This window comes from Dasypus novemcinctus, chromosome 3 (assembly GCF_030445035.2).
Source record: "Dasypus novemcinctus isolate mDasNov1 chromosome 3, mDasNov1.1.hap2, whole genome shotgun sequence".
Taxonomy (NCBI): domain Eukaryota; kingdom Metazoa; phylum Chordata; class Mammalia; order Cingulata; family Dasypodidae; genus Dasypus; species Dasypus novemcinctus.
In genome coordinates, this window is record NC_080675.1 from 112,182,866 (window position 1) to 112,202,774 (window position 19,909).

Sequence of the window (19,909 nt, forward strand, 5' to 3'; positions counted from 1 at the left end):
TTTTCCAAACAGGTGGAGGGTACTATGGACAAGTGGCCACCTGGCTGAGGGAGAGGGGAGCCCCAGGGTACCTCCCTGGGGCCTTGATCTCTCTAGGGAGAAACGGCTGGCAGAGGGGCCAGTACCTGCTCCCCGCGGCCTGTGCTCTGACCCTTGGCCTGGGCAGTGGGCAGCAGCTTCAGGAGCTTGGGGTAAGGGGGCTTGGAGGGAGGGGGGTCCAATCCCAGCTGCCTCGCTGTGGGTACTAACAGGACATGCCGGGGGCAGCCGAGATGGGGGGGGGCACTACCACCTGCTTTTCCTTGTTTTGTTTTCAGGGCACTAATTACTGTGCTGAGTTCTGAGCTGCCTAATGAGGCCGTTTGGATTTCCTGTTGTTCTGGCTTCCCAAGACCCTTAAAGGGCCAGCATTGCATAGGGGAGCATGCCCTGGCTGGGAGAGCAAACCCTCTGGTGGGGTGAGCACAGAGGGGCTAATCCTGGACTCAACCTGAATGACCCAGGGTGGGGGGCAGTGAGTGAATGAGGGGCTGGTCCAGTATTTCCTGGCTGCCCCCACACCCTCCATGAGTGCCTGCTCAGAAGTGCCAGCACAGGAAGCAGGAGCTTCAGAACTGTGTAGCATGGCCCGGGCACCAGGAGGGGAGGGGGAAGCAAGAAGGCCAGGGCTGAGGAGGAAAGGCTAGTGATGTCACCAGTGCCCAGACTGTGAGAACCACTGCAGCACCAGGCAGGAGGGAAATGCAATGACGTCCTGCCCCTCCTCCCGCCCCCCAGAAAATAAACACTTGTTGTCTTAGCAGCCCGGGCCACTTCCGAAGGGGCTGGTTGGCTGGGCTAGAGGCCCAGAAACAGATCGGAGCCGTTCCACCCTCTCTTGCAGGCCTTGCTCAGAGTCATGGGCAATCCACATGCTCAAGGTGAGCAGTGAGAGGGGTCAGAGGCCAGCCCGACCGTAGAGGAGGATGGGCAGGTCACCCAAGGTGGATGGGGAAGGGCCTGCAGGTCAGGCTCACTCATCGTCCTGCCCCTTGGGGCTCTCCTTCGCGTGCCCAGAAGCTGAGCATGCCGGGCTTGCCAAGGAGCCCGCAGCCACGCTCGCCGCAGGCCTGCGGATGGACCAGCGGGCAGGTGGGGATGCCCATCTGCAGGCCGGACTCTCCCTCAGGTTTGCGGCATAACCTCAGCCCCAGAAACTGTTCCAAGAGGCCCTGAGCCTGCCCGGGCCGTGGGTCCCCGGGCGCCCTGGAGCCTGAGCCTGCGGGACCCTCCCCCACAGAAGCGGTGACGACATTGTTGTTCCTACACCCGGGCCTTCCGCCTGCAGTTCCGGCTCCGCTAAATGGTGGGAATGAGGGTCCGCAGGACAAAGCCAGCCTGGTTCCCGCAGCCACCTCAGAATGGACGGAATCCCCATTGTGTGCGGGCGCCCGTGCCCACCCTCCCCTTGCCTCGCCGGACGTGCCAACAAACAGCTCATTGAGCCCGGGGGAAGGGCCCGGGAGACAACAATGTCCCCCCGCGAGCCAGGACCGTGAGCTCAGCTGGGGGGTGGGAGCTGCCGTGAGGCCGGAGGGCGATGATCTCAGCCGGGAGGGCCGGCCCTCGCGCCGCGCTGACCCGAGCCTGGCCTCCCCGGTGTGACTGGGAAGGGTTGACCGGCGGCCAGCCTCACCCTCGCTGCCCCACCCCCAGGGGCCGAGCTGGGAACAGACTGGAGCTTCTCACGCTTAAACTGCCCCAGCCCAGGGCGCCAGGCAGGCGCAGCGGGCGGGTCCGCGCACCCGGCAGGGCCACCCCAGACCCAAGCAGTGCCATTCTAGAAGCCCCTGAGGGAGGCCCCGCCCAAAGAGAGCCCGCTCATACCCCCAGCCCACACTGGCCACAGCAGGACTTTCAATCACCAGATCCATCTAAAGAGCAGGGAGCCGCCTGGGGAGGAGGTGAGATCCTGTCCCCCAGCTGTGCAAGCCATTGGTTATCACCGATCGGCTTGTTCTACGTGCCCTCCCCTCCCTGAGCTTCTAGCTATAGGACCCAGGTCACTCTCCACTCGGTGGGTTCCAGGCCTGATCCAGCCCTTTCTCCTCTTGCGAGCAAGCCTGGCCTGTCAGGCCCCAGAGGGTGAAAGGAGGAAGGGGGTCAGGCTGGCTGGGAGAGTGGCATGGCCAAAGCTGCCCCCATTCTCAGTACAGGAGCCAGGAAGTCCTGACGTCCTGACGCTGCTCTTATGTTTGCAGGGGGCTACCTGGAAAGCAGCAAACAAGAGGAGAGAGCAGCTGCTGTTAAGAAAGTGCAGGGCCTGCCCCAGCAGGTTATCAGGGGTCTGGCATTCTCAGGCACCCGGCCATCTGTGCACGGGTGTCACCAGCTCAGAGACAGCACCACCCCTGGACACATCGCCAAACACCTGGCCACTGGCCACACATCAGAAAGACTTCTAACTGCCTCTGGCTTATACTGTGGACTTCCCCGTTCCAGACCAGCCAGCACGTCAGAGCCAGATCAGGCTGAATACCTCCTCTGCTCAAGAACTCACAGAGCTCCCTAATGCCTAGCTGTCAAGTCCAGATTCATCTGCCTGGAGGCTCTCCATCTCCTGGCTATCTAACCTCTTGTCCATACAGGCAATCTCTGCTCAGGATATTCCTATGTTATTCCCACCCTGAGTCTTTTGCTTTGCCTCTTGTCTTTATCTATCTTCTCTTTCTTCCTGGTCCTGTGTAGTCTCTCCGCCTCTATAAAACCTCCCCTGACTCCTCGGGCCCCAGCCCCGCCCTGAACCCTGATTCTGCAGGTCATCACCCTCTTCCTCACGTGCTTTGATCTTGTCACCTCCCACAGGCAACGGGCTGAACCTTATTTTCCTTTGTGGCCTCCCTGACCTTAACCCAGAGCTAGGTATGTGCAGACCCGGTGGTGCACACAAGACCCCAGGCAAATCACTTCCTTAACCTCAGCTAGAGAAGGGCGGTGGTCGTGGGGGAGGGGAGGGATCGAGCTGCTCAGGAGGGAGGGGAGGGGCTTGGGGGAGTCAGTCCTAGGGCAGCGCAGGTATCTCAGCAGTCAGAGTGGTTCCAACAGTGGGAGCGGGCAAGCAGTCCAAGGAGCACTAAGGATACTGAGGTGAGTAGGGACAAAGGAGGGCTGAAGTATATTTATTTCTAAATTTACAGAAGCAGCTGAGGCTGTTATTAAAACCCCTGGCTTTCAAGACCCTGAGTATTCACCATTGCTCTGGAAATTTCTCTATAGTTCCTGGACCTTAAATCCAGCCTGCCGCTTGGCTGCAAAGTTCATTTGGCTGGATAGCTCCATGAGGCCTGTTTCTTTTCTTTCTCTTTCTTTCCCTCTCTTTCTTTCTCTCTCTCTCCCTCCCTCCTTTCCTTCCTTCTCCTCCCTCCTTCCTCCCTCCCTCCCTCCTTCCCTTCCTTCCTTCCTTCCTTCCTTCCTTCCTTCCTTCCTTCCTTCCTTCCTTCCTTCCTTCCTTCCTTCCTTCCTTCCTTCCTTCCTCTTTCTTCTTCCTTCCTCCCTCCGTCCCTCTTTCTCTTCTTTTTCTCTATAGAAAGTCGACTTTATTTTTTAATAGGACTTTTATTTCTGACGGTGGCAGAAGAAGGGCTGGGAGCAAGGCAGGCAAACTGGCATTAGCTCACAGTGGCTTAAAGACTATCCAAAAACCATTCAGTGGAGTTGAAAGGGGGTCTGGGCATCTCTGAGAAGTCTAGACCTAAGGATTCTCTGGGCTGGAGGTCCTTTGCTCATAACAGGCACGGCACGTTCCTCATTAGCAAGCATAGACATGCAATTCTTTCCAGCTCCAGGGGAGAGTTCAACCTGGATTAACAACTGGACTACATAGTGTAGACACTGTCACAGGACGTTCTCCCGTATGTCTAACCTAAATCCTTCCTGCAACAATTGAAACCTGTTTCCTTTCATTCTGTCTGCGGTGGGAGGAGACAGCTGATCACCATCCTTTGCTTACGACCCATCACCTACTTGACCGTGGCAGTCAGATTCCTCCCTAGCCTCCTCCAGGAACAGACCTTGCTCACTCAGGCAGCTGTTCATAGAGTTGGCACCTGTCCCCAGTTTCTTCCTCTGTGTGTGAGAGTATTTGAAACACAGCACTTCCTGGTTCAGGCCTAGCCCTTCTTTCCAGGGAGGCAGCAGGGGTCAGAGATCAGAGATTGGTGTGTGGAAATGAGAAGAGGCCAGAGTTTCCTCCACGAGATGAGTCGTTGCTCAATGGGGAAAGTGGAGAGCACACAAGGTCCAGCAGGTACCAAGGGGTCAGGGGCCATACCGGACCTGGATGCAATGGAGGCCAGAGCCTGAGGTAGGGAGTGAGGGCTCGGGGAAGGTAGGGCTGGGGAGAGCTTCTCACCTGTCAAAGGTTACAGAGAGAGGAGGTCTCAGGGATGGGTGACCTGCATGCTGGGAAGGGGCAAAAGGAGAAGAGAGTCGAGGTTAGGACAAAACAGGGCAGAGGAAGCTTCTACAGGGGAAGAAAAACTTCAGGGTAGGGAGGCCAAGCGCCCAGTGGCTGAGGGGGTGGCTTTAAACTCAGGCTCTCAGAGCCCACTACACGCTGCACGTCGGCACAAGTTGGCAGAGGGTCTTCTTTTGGTCCAGTTACTCCCAGCAAGGCCTCTCTGCCTGTGCTCTCTGTTCTCTGGCCCTGTAAGACCCCTCAGAGCCCTGAAGAAGCCAGTTCCTGAGGGCAGGGCAGGCTGAGGTGAGGCCTTGTAGCCTAGGAATCTCCAGGCTTAGGCTATCCTGAGCCTTCCCTCCCCTCTGCTGAGCCTCCTGCTCACTCTCTAGGGTGGGGGCAGGAAGGAGCTAGGGAAGGGGAAGCCAGGGGCTCTGGGAAAGTTGCCCTGGAGGCTGCCCTAAACCCTGGCCTCCTCTGTGGCTGGAAATACCCGCTTGTATGGCTCTGGGCCCTAGCTTTCCAGGCATCTCCTGGGCTTGGCAAATGAAGTCAGGGCTGCTGCTGGAGTCACCACCAACGTGTGTCCTTACAGCCAGGCCTACCTCAGCTTCTCCAGCCTGCAGGCCTCTCGCTCGTTCTCTCTTCCTGACCCGCACTACGAGGCCTGGGGAAAGCTTTCTCCTTACCACAAGTGACAGAAGAGGTTTCTCAGGTCAAGGACCCTCCACTTCTCTTTACTTGGGTCCATCAGCTCTGCATGCCAAAGCTATTCTCATTAAGAAGAAGAGGGCCTGGTCCACACCAATTACCCCAGCTTCAGGTACCACCTCTACTGGGTTTTTTGAAAGGGCAAAGGACAGTATAGGGCTAGTCTAGGCCCTCAGGCTCCTGGGAGACAGGAGAGGTGGGAGACCCTCCTGTTCTCATGAGGAGCCAGAGGCAGGCACTTTGACTCCTGTCCAGTGTTCCCACCTACTCGGAATCCTTTCTTTGGGATCTTTCCTTGGGTCATCATGAGCCATCTGCCAGGCGACAGTCCAGCCCAGACAGTGTGCCTTCTTGGTGACATGGGGAGGGCCGAGCCCCCTAAGCAGCCAGAGCCATCAATGACCAGAGCAGTTCAGAATTTGCCTCCTCCCTCCTCCCATAGGCCTCTGCTCTGAAACACCCCCGTGAAGGAGGAGGGGTGGTATCTGAGGCCCTCACCTGGTCATCTCTGGATGGCTAAGACGGTGGGCAGTTGGTTCCTCCTCTTCTCCAAACCCTTTCCCTCAGTTCTAGTCTTCTCCCTCCAGCCAAGAACCTTGTCACCCCCCTCAGCAGAAAAAGCCCTCACCGTTGAGTTTTTCCACAGGGTTCATCCCTCTTTCGTATCCCCACCTAGCCTTCCTCTCTTTTTTCCCACCATCTGCTCCTCAGGCCTCGTCCCTTATGACTGTCTGCCTTCTGCTCTCCTTTTTTCCTTCCTTTTCTCCTGGAAGTCATTTGCTGTCTGGGGTCTCCCTTCCACCCCAAGTCTGCTCCTGGCTGTTTGGATGTCACCTGTTGTAAAGGAAATTTATGTTTATTGGGCTCTGAAAATGCATAATCTTATTTAGTCTCCTCAGTCAGCCACCCAGGTGGCTATCATCATTATCCCTATTGCACAGATGAGAAAACTGAGGGGTAGAGTCGGCGTTAGGCTACGGGCCATGTAATTCCCACACGCCACACCAAGTCTCCCCATTTCTGCTCTGTCCCACAGGCCTGGACTCAGTGTCCCTGGGTGCCCATGCCCCACCCCTTTCTCCTTCTTACAGGGCCCCTCACATCTTGTCTACACCCACTGCGTCCTGTTTCTCCTTCAAAGCCCCACAGTGAGTCCTCCTAGGGGCTCCAGAGGAGGTGAACTCGGCGCTGCGGGGCGCCGCCTGCTGAGCGGGCATCCCAGCCCTAACCGCTGGCGCCCCTTGGAGGGAGGGGCGAGGGCGGAGGTGGTTCTGCGGCGGCATCTGTCCCAGGCCGGCGGGAAGCTGCTGCATTAAATTGTAAAATCGATTTATTGACCGGCAGGTGCGAGCAGCGGCAGATGGAGAGTAGCGCTGCCGGGGCGCATCTGCGGGGAGCGGCGGCATCGATCCCGGCCCCCCTCCGAAACCTATCGGCCTTTTCTGCGGGCTCGTTCCCAACTGCAGGGCCAAGGTCCGCGAACCCGCGGCGTCAGAGCGTCTTGGGTTGCTCGGTTCCCCCCCCCCTCCCCTGGTCACAGAGCCTGGGCTGCGCCCCCGCTGCTGCCAGGCCCTGCCAGCCCCACTGCCCCAGTTGGCACGCGGCGGGAGGGGCTGACGCGTGGCAGCGCCCTGCGGCAGATGAGGCACGCGCCGGCCTCATTTCAATGTGAATGGATCGAATGCAGCAGCCATGTGGCAGCAACAGTTTGCAAATCTCTCCGCCTTCTGTGCAGCTCCCTGGCCGCCGCTCCCTGCACGTGGCCGCTTCTCCGCAGCGACCGCAGGGGCGCCCCTCAAGGCTTAAGCGCCCCGCCCAAGCCAGGCCTGCTCCCCCGCCCCCGGCCTGCCAGGAGGGTGCTCTGGCCCGGCCCCCACCGCGCTCCTTCCCGCTGCAGGAAGGCTCGGATTCCAAACAGCAGTTTGCCGAGCGACAAGCGCCATCGGGTGAGGGACTGCCCGGGCAAAACCGCGCGGGAGGGCGCGCGGGGTACCCATCCGGCAAGAGTTCCAAGGCTCTAACGCGGTTCCTGCCGCACCTCAAAAACTCGGGATCAGCTTAGGGGCATCTCTGGAAGACAACCTTGGCGCTCCTGGGGCCCCAAGTGCAGGCTCTGCTGCTGGGGGACTGTGGGCAGTGGCCACACGGAGACGGCAGCAGAAGCTGAAGGCTTGGGGAAGGCCCTGCGTTAAGCTCGGCCTCGACCCGGCTTGCGCTCCAGAGCTGGGCAGTGCAGCGGGTGCGCGTCTGGGCGGGAACCATACACCCACCCAGGACCCAAGTCCGGGGGAACCCATATGGGCAGGGTGGTACCGAGGGTCTCATCCACGGCAGGGTCGGCAGAGGGGACGCGGGTACCACCCCATGGCGATCTGCGGCCTCCGCTCGCCTCGCAGCCTCCAGTTCTTGCGAGCTCTCAGGTCGCGCACCGGGCTCTTCATGCCCCATTCGTGAATGGGAGAAGGCAGGAGGCCCCCCTGTTGAGAAACACTCACCCGGGCCTTGGCATGCTTGTTGCCTGCCCGCAGCGCGACCTTCTCCTGCTAGACAAATGTGGGCAAAGCCTGACCCCAGCTGATGGGAGCGCTGGTGGGTACCCAGGCCCAGGGCGGTGTCCTAGAAGGGTAATGAGTTTCTGGGACACAGCACAAATAGGGGTTTGATAAATGTCTTCTGATGGTGAGGAGAATTTAACCCTCTCTTCTCCAGGTCAGAGACTTTGTAGATCTCTGGGATCCTTCGCATTTTGCTTCTTTGAGGATGTATGGCACCCACTTGAGTTTGTCCCTGACCTCTGACAAAGTGCTTTTGGGCACGTAAGTTCCGATGTGTACCAGGAGTAGAAGTGTTCCGGGTCTACCAGTACTGAGCGAGGGTACTCGTGTGGGACTGGATATCTCCCTTGAGGGTGAGGCAAGTGCCAGTGTTGGAAAAGAGACGAGTTTTTATGAACTCCCATGCCAGGATCTGGAGGGGGTGGTGCAGAGCTAGGTTAGGGCTGGTTGCCAGCTCCGAGAAGAGCCTGGGGCACTCGCCGGCATTCTAAGCTGGTCTAGAGATCTGCGGAAGCACGGAGTAGTATAGGCGGAGAGAGGATCTGGGAGTCCGCTTGTCAGGACCGCCGGAAGGCAAGCCAGGGGCTCCCTCCTCCCTCGGGCCTGGCGACTCCGCCTGCCCATAACCTACATTAACTCTCAGGCGCAGCCTGGGCCCATCTGCCGGCCCCCCCCCCCCCCCAGGTTCCCCACGCCAACCCGCTCGCGCCAGATGGTGGCAGGGAGGGGTGGCCGTGCGTGGGGGACCCCGGAGCCTGTCTCCTCACCTCGCCCTTCCCCCAACCCACGCTCCCAACCTCTTGTTTCTCATCCTTTTCCCTCCAATCCTCCATCCACACCCCCCTCAGGAAAAAAAAATAACAAAAACATCAGACCATGCTCGGCATAGGCAGCTGTCAGACTCCGCGCTGCGAGCCCCCCTCCCCCCCCCCTCCAGGCTTCCCCCGGGCCCGCGCCGCGTCCCCGCTCCTCACCCCCGGCCCCCGAGTCGATCTTATCGCCCGATGACAGCAAATCACCGCACCCGCGGGCTGACAGCTGAAGCCATAGCGCCCTCGCCGCCCTCTGCGTCGCGGAGAGAGCTCCGCGGCACCTCCCAGACTGGGAGAAACCAGCCCTCCCCGGCCTCCGGGGATCACGCCGGGTTCCCGGAAAGCAGCTGCGCTGCGACCGCTCGGAGGAGTGGGGCCGCGCGGGGAGCCGCGCCGGCGAGAGAGCGAAGCCGCCTGAAATTCAAACAAGTCCGCGCGCTTCCTGTTCCCTACCACGTCCAATCCTACGAGGAGAGAACCCGGGCCTGCCCGGCCTCAGCCCCTCGCCTTGACCCTCCCAGGGGCCTGAGCCAACTCTGGAGCCGGGACAGCTGCTCCGTGCCCCAGCGGAACGACAGGACGCGGGCGGGGGTTTGGGGCGGCTGGGGTGCGGGGAGACGGTGGGCGCTGGTACTGAAGCGAGAGCCAGGTGAGGGAAGGCGCCGGAGGTGGAGCCAGAATCTCATTACCATACAGCTGAGGACGCGCCCCTTCCCCCACCTCGGGGACCACGCCCCCCCTCCACCTCCGGGACCACGCGCCCAGCGGCTGGCACGCGCCGGCCCCAGGCGGGGGCTGGAGGGGGTAGGCACGCGCTGGGCACGCCCCCCGCAGCTACTGAGGGAGCCGCCCACCAGGTGGAGGGAGGGAGCCCGGCAGTCTTCGAAGCTGGGCCCCTCGCCTTGCCCCAGTGGCCACCGAGAGGTGGACGCGCCCGCTGGCTTCCCTGCTGCGCGGGCGACGCGTGGTGGGTGGGCGCTCACGGGTCGGATCGCCGAGGCGGAGGCTCCTTTAGCTCTGGGAAGGAGACGGAGAAGATCGGAGTCCTATGGCGCTGGTTTCGCTTTCCAGGCTTAGGCTGTCCTTACCTGCTCGAGGGCTGCAGGTAACCAGCGCCCGCAGCGGACGCACCGCCTACGGGGACTCCCCAGTGTCTCCGCCCCCACGACTATCCGGGAACCACCCGCTCACGTCCTTCCCCACCCCCGGGCCATCGTCCTCGCCACCCTGGGCCAGGGTCTCGGCCCGCAAACCGCGATCGCAGAGGACTGGTCACCTCGGCACGCGCAGAACTGGGGGACCCAGGGACTGGGAGAGGCGCGGAGGGGGCGGGCCCGCGCCTGACTGGCTGGCGGGGAGGGGGCGGCGGGGGAGGAGGCCCCCTCCGGGCGGCGCTGGGGCTGTAGCAGCTAGGAGCCCGGAGGGGAGGGGAGAGTGACCATGAGTCTGAGTGACAGGCGGTGAGGAGAGGAGCCAATATATATAAGGAAGGCTCCCGAGGGCGCAGGTTTCAGTAGCGGCGCTGCGCGCAGGCCGGCAACACGAGACCAAGAGTCGCCTCGGTGCAGTGTGCTCGGGACACCAGCTCGCTTGCCGCCCCAGGATTAGCTGGAGGACAGTCAACGCGGCCGCCGCCCAGTCGCCCTCACCTGGATTACCCGCGGCAGCTGGAGCGGAGCTTAGCGGAAAGGCGCGACGAGAGCAGCGCCCTGAGCGGAGGTCGGCTTTTCGGGGACCCCTCCGGCGGGAGGACGCGCGGGAAAGCGGCGTCCGGAGCAGAGCCCGCTGCTTGGCGGGTGGAGAAAGCGACGCCCCCGGGGATGGCGGCCGCGGCCCGGAGCGCCTCTGGCTGGGCACTACTGCTGCTGGTGGCACTGTGGCAGCAGGTAACGTCCCGCGCCCCCTCGCCCCCTCCCGCCGCGCCCCGCGCCTGAGCCCCGGGCGCCAGCCGAGCTGACCGCTTCCTCCCCTCCTTTGCCCGGTCCCCGTGCAGCAGAGCGCGGCGGGCTCCGGCGTCTTTCAGCTGCAGCTGCTGGAGTTCGCCAACGAGCGCGGCGTGCTGGCCAGCGGGCGGCCGTGCGAGCCCCGCTGCCGGACCTTCTTCCGCGTCTGCCTTAAGCACTTCCAGACGGTCGTCTCGCCCGGGCCCTGCACCTTCGGCAGCGTCTCCACGCCGGTGCTGGGCACCAACTCCTTCACCATCGCGGACGACAGTAACGGCGGGGGCCGCAACCCTCTCCAACTGCCCTTCAATTTCACCTGGCCGGTGAGCACAGCCTGGGCGCGCTGGGAGGTCACGGAAACCGAGAGGAGGGGTGTCCTTGGATCAAGGTCCCCTCCCCAGCTTTCCTCGACACCCCCAAAAAAGAAACCTGCGCGCACTCTCTCCTGATTCTCTCCGACTCTCTCGTGGCGCCCCATCCCCGAGAAGGCTCTCACTCGTCCCAGTGCTACGCCCGCCCTTCTCTCAGCTCCTGGGACGGGTTTTCATCACCATCGCCCCCACCCCCCGCGCCCTCTCCCCTCTCCACTGAATGGTGCCTGTATACACTCCCCCATCCCTCAATCCTTCCGCTGGACGGGTTTCTTCTCTCTTTCCTGCTCGCGAGCTACTCTGCGCGCACACCCGTTATGTTCTGTTGACCCGGGCGCAGTAACTGTATCCTGCAATTAGGTTAATTAAACCGGCTGCCGCAGGGCACCCTCATCCCTCCCCCGTGCTCACCTCGCTATCCTTCCCCCCGCCCTTTCCCTTCCCAGGGCACCTTCTCACTCATCATCGAAGCTTGGCACGCGCCGGGAGACGACCTGCGCCCCGGTGAGTAGCTCGTTCGGCCGCCACAGGAGGGCGACACGGCGCAGCGCCGAAAGGGTTAACCTGCTATAGGCGGGGGAAGTGCGGGGTTGGGGGTGGGGGGCAGGACGCTTAACTGCGCCCCGCGCTGGACGCTCGGATTCCGCCCGCTGCCTGGACTCCAGCACAATTGCGTTTCCTGCGGGTTATTTTTGGCGTGGGAACGCGCGGAGCACGGCGGTGAGAAAGGCTGAAGCTGCCAGCGCCGCTGACGGGCCCCTTCCTGTATTTTACACCTTTCGCGAATTCCGCTCCTTTGGAAAGGGAATAATGGCTTTGGGATGTTGTTCTGACACAGAGGAAAAGGATATTTCAGCAGCACAACAATTCTCACTTTGAAAAGGAAAAAGAAAACCATTACCCACCTCTGGGGGCAGAACCCCTGGATGGGCACCAAAGGACCCCTGCTCCCAAGGTCCTCCCCAGCCCGGAGTTTTTCTTTCTTTCTTTCTTTCTTTCGTTCTTTCTTTCTTTTCTTTTTTCTCCCCCCCCCCCCCTTTGACCTCTTTCCCCTCCCTATCTGCCTCCATAGCACTGGGATATCTTAACATCCTTCTATTGTCCCTTTTTTGAATGGTATCAGCCTCTTTGCTCTAGCACACATATAGGGCAGCTAAGCAGTGGGACCCTTGGGCTCCTCTGGCCCGCTTGGTGGCAGGTGGGGGTCATCTGGACATCTGGTCTGATTTGGCAGCTGATCACCCTCAGCCCAGCTAAGGAGGGCACTGGCTGGCAGTTACCGGCACCCTTGGGGACTGGCTGCATTTCCCTGACCTGGCCCTCTGCCCCTTCAGAGGCTTTGCCATCAGATGCGCTCATCAGCAAGATCGCCATCCAGAGGTCCCTAGCTGTGGGCGAGAATTGGTTGCTGGATGAGCAGACCAGCACCCCCATCAGGCTGCGCTACTCTTACCGGGTCATCTGCAGTGACAACTACTATGGGGACAGCTGCTCACGCCTGTGCAAAAAACGCAATGACCACTTCGGCCACTACGTGTGCCAGCCAGATGGCAGCCTGTCCTGCCTGCTCGGCTGGACTGGAGAGTACTGCGAACAGCGTAAGCATCCAAGCTCCCACCTGCATGGAGAGGGATCACCTGAGCAGACATGGTGGCACTGTCTCAGCCACCACCTCTGTCCCTCAGAGCCAGTCTGGGCTGCCCACTAGCTGGGCCTCAGGGATCCCTGGGAATGCTGAGGATAGGCTTGGACTCAGACCTCCTCTATTTTCCCGGTGCTCTTCCCCATCATGCCAAAGCCCACCAGGACCCCCGTTACTGCCTTCCAGCCAGCCTGGATTCTCCTGCCCCCTGCCAGCATTCCCTTTAAGACATCCATGGCTCCCCTGGGAGGCCAGGAGTGGGCAGTGAGCCCAGGAGAGCTGGGGGCACTCCCAGGGCCAGGAGAGGGGGCGCAGGGCTCGCGAGTCCTCTGCATCCCAGCCTCACATGTCCGTGTTTTCCTCTCTCAGCTATCTGTCTTTCTGGCTGCAGTGAACAGAATGGCTACTGCAACAAGCCTGCCGAGTGCCTGTGAGTTGGGGACAGAGGGTGGGGAGTGGGGAGCCCTCCCCTCCCAGGCCTTGCACCTCACTCTTGGCCTCTTTCTTGCCCCACAGCTGCCGCCCAGGCTGGCAGGGCCGCCTCTGTGACGAATGTATCCCCCACAATGGTTGTCGCCACGGCACCTGCAACACCCCCTGGCAATGCACTTGTGATGAGGGCTGGGGAGGCCTGTTCTGTGATCAAGGTGAGTCAGGATAAAGAGAGGACTGCAGAGGGGGCAGCGGGCGAGGAGCTGAGCTGTCGCTGGACCCTGCTTCTTTCGTGACTGCTCACCTGGCTCTCCCAAGTTCCTTGTTCCTTCAAGGATCTTGGGATTTTAAGAATGCTTACTACTGGCGCAGAATGAGATGGTGGGTGCAGGGGAGGCAGGGTGGCTGGAAAAGCCAGGAGGGTGACTGGAGGTTGCACTCATAAATTCCAGAAAAACCAAAGAGAGGGAGGCCAGGCTCAGTTCCTCTTTCTACCTCTCAGTAGTTACCTATTAACCCCCCAAGTGTTTGCTTACCTGCCAGGGCTGTTTGAGCAGCTCTCCCCTAAACACCTGTCTGGTGGGGTGTGCCCACCAGCTGCCCCGAGGCTGTGGGTGAGCCGGGCTTCTGGGCGGAGTGACATCCAACCGATTTCTCAGTGTGGGCGCTTCATTGGCCAGGTGGCTGTCTGTGCCCCCGCTGGCTCTTCCTGGTGGTCAGGGGGCTTGGCCACCCTTCTGGCTGCACAGGGGCCTGCACGCCCAGACCGTCGGGGAGAGAGCCTTTCCTTCTCCTTCCCCTGTATCCCAGAAGCCGCTGCAGCATGAGGGCCAAATGATGTGCCCACTGCCACGGAGACCCAGCACGGGCCTGGGTGGTTGGGCAGGGGGCTGGCCAGAGTGGAAAGAACTTGCTTGGGGTCTGACTCATTGTCAAGAAAAAAGAAAAGAACACAGGCTTGCAGTTCAGGGGATGGTGTGTCCCTCTACTCCATCCCCTGCCTGGTCCTGCCTGTTCTCTTTTCTCTCCCCCATCCACAGACCCAGCCTGTGCAAGCACAGCTCTCACAGTCACAGTATTTGCTGTCTGGTCCACCCCCCCCCGTGTCCTTCCCAAATGAAAAAACAAGTACTCATATCTCAAAATACCCTGCCACTCCTCTCCTTCTGAAAATGCGTGCTCACTTCCTGTGGTGTTTCTCATCTCCCCTCTGAGTCTCCACCAGTCTCCACCTGTTGAAATTTTACCTCTCCTTCCTCCATCCTATGTCAGACGCCCCTCCTCCATGAAACGCTTTCTGATTTCCTCCCCGCTATTCTGCGCTACTTGCCTTTATCCTCCTCTGGCTGGCAGCATTTGTGAGCTTTGTTGGCAGGCAGTTGTTGAATTGGGTTTTTTCAACCTTGATGGATTGCCTAGTAGTCAGGTGTGGTTCAAGGTGCTTCAACGCCCACGATTCCACTAGGGGGAGGAGGAAGAGCATTTGGACCTGGGGGACTTCAAGTTGAAGCCCCTTTGAACCACACATGGGGGGGGGGACTTGCAGTGCATAGAGCTGAGGCTGGGGGTCCTGGTCCTGCTCAGCTGGTTGGTTTCTGTCTGCAGATCTGAATTACTGTACCCACCACTCCCCCTGCAAGAACGGGGCGACGTGCTCCAACAGCGGGCAGCGGAGCTACACCTGCTCCTGTCGCCCAGGCTACACTGGTGTGGACTGTGAGCTGGAGCTCAGCAAGTGTGACAGCAACCCCTGTCGCAATGGAGGCAGTTGCAAGGTGAGTCCCAGGCCAGCACAGGAAGGCAGAGGTGTCCAGGCATCACCAACCCATATGGCCAGTGGCTATCAGTGGGGGCCGGCACCGTAGGGCCCCAGCCACCTTGCCCATTCCTTGGGGCTCTGACTTTGGCCCCCTTTATGGTCTCTCTCCAGGACCAGGAGGATGGCTACCACTGCCTCTGTCCCCCAGGCTACTATGGCCTGCACTGTGAACACAGCACTTTGAGTTGCAGCGACTCCCCCTGCTTCAATGGGGGCTCCTGCCGGGAGCGCAGCCAGGGGGCCAGCTATGCCTGCGAATGCCTCCCCACCTTCACTGGCTCCAACTGTGAGAAGAAAGTGGACAGGTGCACCAGCAACCCGTGTGCCAATGGTGAGTCCTTCCCCTTGCTCTAACTTGGGGGACCAGCCCCAGGGCTGAGGGAGACTTTCTGGTGAGGGAGGGTGAGGAGAAGAGCCAAAGGCCTGTCTGTCACTTGGGGCAGGCTGAGACGAGTCCCCATTTGCTTGGCTAGTGAGGGTTTCCAAAGAGGGGCAGGCCAGCAGCGGACGCAGGCCTTCACGGAGGGGGAGGCGTGCACCCTGCGTGGTTCCTATCCCCGCCCCTACGCCCAGGCCCTGCCCTGGCTAGATGGCCTCTGGCTCTCCCCAGGAAGTCTGGGCTAGAGAGGAGGGACATTGTCTTCAAGTCCCTTCCCAAGGGAGGCCAGTCCCGTCTGAGTCCTGCCCCTGAAGGCCTCATCTTGCCTCACAGCCACGTGGGACAAGGCATGTAGAGCGTTCAGCACCTTTTGGGGCGCAAAGCATGCTGCTGTCCTTTGACTGCCTGGCCTCCTGGTGATGCCCGCTGTGCCAGGCTGGGCAGCACCGGGTAGGAGAGTAGCCCCAGGAGCCTCAGGAGCTGGAGAGGATTTGTAGGACTGAGATGGCTAATTATGCAAACTCCCTGGAGCCACATTTTCTTCATCACTAAATGGGAAGATACAATACCTGCCGTCAAAATTTCCTGTGACTGTGAAGATTCTAATGAAAATTACATTTATTTGAAAGTATACTATATACCCAGCATGTGCTTCTGCTTACATGCATTATGCTACTTGAACTCGGGGTAATCCTATGAAGGGGATAGTGTTATATTCCATATTAACAAATGGGGAAACTGAGGCTTACAGATAAAGTAAAGCCATAGGGACCAGATCCCCAGCTAGAGAGAAACAGAGCTGAGGTTTAAACCCAAGCATACCTGTCTGATTCTACTCGCTCTGTGAGATGCTAGTAATTTTAATACATGATCCCTCAAAGGCATAGAGAACGAGGGTCACCCTAAAATCCAGTGCTCCCGACTCTTCGGCCAGTGCTGTATGTCATGAGGTTCTTTAGGTGCTGGCTGTGCAGGTAGAGGTGTGCACACCCTGTTCCTGGGGTACCAGGGCATGGGATGGGGCTTGGGCTGCGGGGAGGTCCCCAGGCTGTTGCTGACCTGTGCTCTGTGCGTCCCTACAGGGGGCCAGTGCCTGAACCGGGGTCTGACCCGTCTGTGCCGCTGCCGTCCGGGCTTCACGGGCACCCACTGTGAACTCCACATCAGTGACTGCACCCGCAGCCCTTGCGCCCACGGGGGCACTTGCCATGACCAAGGGAGCGGACTCACGTGCACCTGCCCCGCCGGCTTCTCCGGCCGGCGCTGCGAGGTGCGGATGCCCGGCGATGCCTGTGCCTCGGGGCCCTGCTTCAACGGGGCCACCTGCTACCCCGGCCTCTCCCTGGACAGCTTTGCCTGCAACTGCCCCTACGGCTTCGTGGGCAGCCGCTGCGAGTTCCCCGTGAGCATGCCGCCCAGCTTCCCCTGGGTGGCCGTCTCGCTGGGCGTGGGGCTGGTGGTAGTGCTGGTGATGCTGGCCATGGTGGCAGTGGCTGTGCGGCAGCTGCGGTTTCGGCGGCCCGACGATGGCAGCAGGGAGGCCATGAACAACTTGTCGGACTTCCAGAAGGACAACCTGATCCCTGCCGCCCAGCTCAAGAACACAAACCAGAAGAAGGAGCTGGAAGTGGACTGTGGCCTGGACAAGTCCAACTGTGGCAAGCAGCAGAACCACACGCTGGACTATAACCTGGCCCCAGGGCCCCTGGGGCGGGGGAGCATGCCGGGGAAGTATCCCCACAGCGACAAAAGCCTAGGGGAGAAGGCGCCACTGCGGTTACACAGGTGAGCGCCCCCCTGAGGCCCAGGGCAGGCCTCGGACCTCCGTCTGCTTCTTTCTGGGCTCCAAGAACTGGCGGGAGGCCGGCACCAGGCCCTTGACTACTTTTAAGCAAACAGAGGGTTTTGTGACTGACAGGAAGAACCTTCAATAAGATTTCTGCCAGGGGTCCTTTGTTCTTCCCTCTCATTCATTCATTCGTTCACAAATGTCAAGTGTCACCGTGTATCTCTTGCAACTTACATCTTTCCACAGGGTGGCTTGCCTCTAGTGGCAATGCTGGCTTTTTTCTAGGCCTAAGACCCTTCTGGTAAACTTGGGGGTCCTGTAGCTCTGGTAGGGGTGTGTTCGCATCTGCCCCCCACCGCCACCCCAGGTCAGCACTGGCATCCCTAACTCTTGTGCTTTTCCCCTAGAACCACCTCTGCAAGTGCCCTTCAGCTGTCCAGGTTGGTGCCCCCCTCCCCCCTTCCCATCCCACCTCACCTGTCGGTCTTGTGTTCCCTCAGTGAAAAGCCAGAGTGTCGGATATCAGCGATATGCTCCTCCAGGGACTCCATGTACCAGTCCGTGTGTTTGATATCAGAGGAGCGGAATGAATGTGTCATTGCCACGGAGGTGAGTGCTGGGCTCGCCTTCCCTCCCAGCAGGTCGCCTCCTACCTGCTGGGAATGAGAAAGTGGCCTGCTTACCCCAGGCCCAAGGTGCGTGCTGGAGGGGCCCCTGCTGATGGGTGGAGTCAGAACCCCTTCTGGGCAGGCCAGGTTCAGTTGCCCTTGGGTCCCAGCCGGCCTTGTTGCCACAGAGGGTGTGAAACAGGAGCCGCGGCGCAGGCCTGGTCTCTCTTTCTGCAAGTTCATCTGGCTGGGCGGCCGTGGCACCTGGCCAGCTCCTGGGGCTTCTTCCCAGTTGCTGGGGGTGAGCGTGGTTGTCTTGGTCCCTCCTGCCCTTCGCACCGGGTTCCTCCACTGGACCTCACGGAGCACAGGCTTGCAAACATGGGCGTGTGTTGGGGCAGAAGCCATGGCGGGAGTGCTCGGCCCCAGGGTAACGCACGTCTCCGCTCTTCACCTGCTCCCCAGGTATAAGGCAGGAGTCTAACCAGGACATCCCAGCTTCGGCCCAGCTCCTGGACCTTCCTTCTGCATTGTTTACATTGCAACCTGGATGGGGCGTTTTTAATATGCAACGTGCTGCTCTCAGGAGGAGGAGGGAACCACATGGACTGGACAGACTGTGAACTTGCCAAGAGATGCAATACCCGCCCATGTTTTTGGGTGTCTGTCTGGCATCAGACTGGTCGCTGCGTCAGCCAGCCAGGGGAAGGGAGAAGAGGAGAGGTGCCATTTGGACCTGGCCTGCCAGCAGAAGCCTTCAGAGAACTCCTTCCAGGGCTCCAGCCTGTTTTCCAGCCGCGGTGGCAGGGGCCCTGGGGGCCCGGAGCTGCCGGGGGCCTCCGCATTCCCAAAAGTGCCTTTGGCCCAGGCTCCATGGCAACAGTTAGGCCCAAATCAGAGAGGGGAGTGGGGCCAGGAAGGGCAGGGCTGCAAGGGCTGGGAATCCATTGGGTGCAGCTCTTGGCAGGGGTTGCTCTGCAGGTGAGGTGAAAGCCTGAGGAGAGAGGAGCACTGCTTGCCCCATGCCTCCCACCATGGCATATGGGCCTTGCTTATAGCACCCCAGCCTCTGGCCCTGGGTGCCACGGGGCTCCTGCCAGCAGACAGGCAGATGGATTGCCCCTTCTACCAGCCAGGGGCACCAGGCCTACCTGGGGGGGCCAGGGCAGTTACTTTGGAATGAGGGAGGAATTGGGTGCTCTGGGCCCTATCCTCCCTCAACCCCATCCCTACGGCCTGGAGCCTGGGCCCTGCCCATGCCCAAACTGCCACCAGACCACCTTTGAAGCTGATCTTCAGACATCAATAATATGAGTTTTTATTTTGTTTGTTTTTTGTAGTTTATTTTGGAGTCTAGTATTTTGATAATTTAAGAATCAGAAGCACTGATCTTTCTACATTTTATAACATTATTTTGTATATAATGTGTATTTATAATATGGAACAGATGTGTACAGGAATTTATTCCTTCTTGGGTCCTGTCTTTGTGATGGCAGAATGGGAATCCTTTCCCTGCCCTCTTACGCCAAAGAATGCCAACCCCTTGCTCACACGCTGCCAAGTGCCCCGCCAAATCCCCAGAACCAGTGCCCACCCTCAGGTCACCTTCTCATCTTGGGGAGCCCAGCCGTAGCCATCTGACTCCCCAGCCCTGGCTAGCTGTCTTTGCCTGAAGGCTCTGCAGCCAGCTGCGCCTTTACCCTCCTTCCATTCCTGCGAGGATATTCCTCTTGACCTTGACCCATCCTCTCTTTCTCTCCATCCTCTCTCTCTTCAAGTCTGCAAAAGCTTGTGGGGCTCCCTAGTCAGCCCGGGAACAGAGGCATTTTGGGGAAGGAGACAATACTGCCCATTTTCCTTATTCAAATGGACTACCTTGTTGGAGAATGGGGTCCCTGAACCATGATGACAGCTAGGTCCTTCCTGCTACTGTTGCAGGGTCTTAGCTGGACCGGCACCCTGTTCTTTCTTCAGCCGTGGCAGGACACTGGCCTCCAGTGGGGGTGGGCCTTTGCCTTGGGTTTGTCCTCTTTGCAGCTGAGCAAGAGAGCTGCCAGCCAGGGCACCTTGTCTTCCCAGAGCTGATGGAGTTTACTGAAGAGGGGGGTGGAGGGAGGTGAGGAGGAGGTGGCCTTCCCTGAGTCCAGGATTTTTTAGCTGAGACACTAATGAGGGGATTTCCAGCCTTGACCTCATGCCTAGCTCCCTAATATACAGGGTGATCCCTATGGTGTCACAGTCCTCCTCCTACAGCAGCAAACACACTCCATGGAGAGAAAATGATGAAAAAAAAAAAAAAAGAAGTCACTGACCAAAAGCTGAGCAGATGCTCCCAGCTCTCAGCCTGTCCACAGTAAAGCAAAAAAACAAAAACAACAAAAAAACGCCACCAGATGTCCAGGACCTGATGGCA

At 59.8% G+C, this 19,909-nt stretch overlaps 1 protein-coding gene across 1 annotated transcript; it reads left to right on the forward strand.

Annotated features, from left to right (window-relative positions):
* The first annotated feature begins 10,023 nt into the window (after window positions 1-10,023).
* DLL4 (delta like canonical Notch ligand 4) lies at window positions 10,024-18,960 on the forward strand. The gene is made up of 11 exons (XM_004481523.5): window positions 10,024-10,399; window positions 10,507-10,779; window positions 11,274-11,331; window positions 12,162-12,425; window positions 12,839-12,899; window positions 12,986-13,116; window positions 14,507-14,676; window positions 14,832-15,051; window positions 16,182-16,884; window positions 17,389-17,497; window positions 17,962-18,960. The coding sequence occupies exons 1-11, from the start codon at window positions 10,334-10,336 to the stop codon at window positions 17,965-17,967; spliced, it is 2,061 nt and encodes a 686-aa protein (XP_004481580.2). The 5' UTR covers window positions 10,024-10,333; the 3' UTR covers window positions 17,968-18,960.
* Window positions 18,961-19,909: the final 949 nt, after the last annotated feature.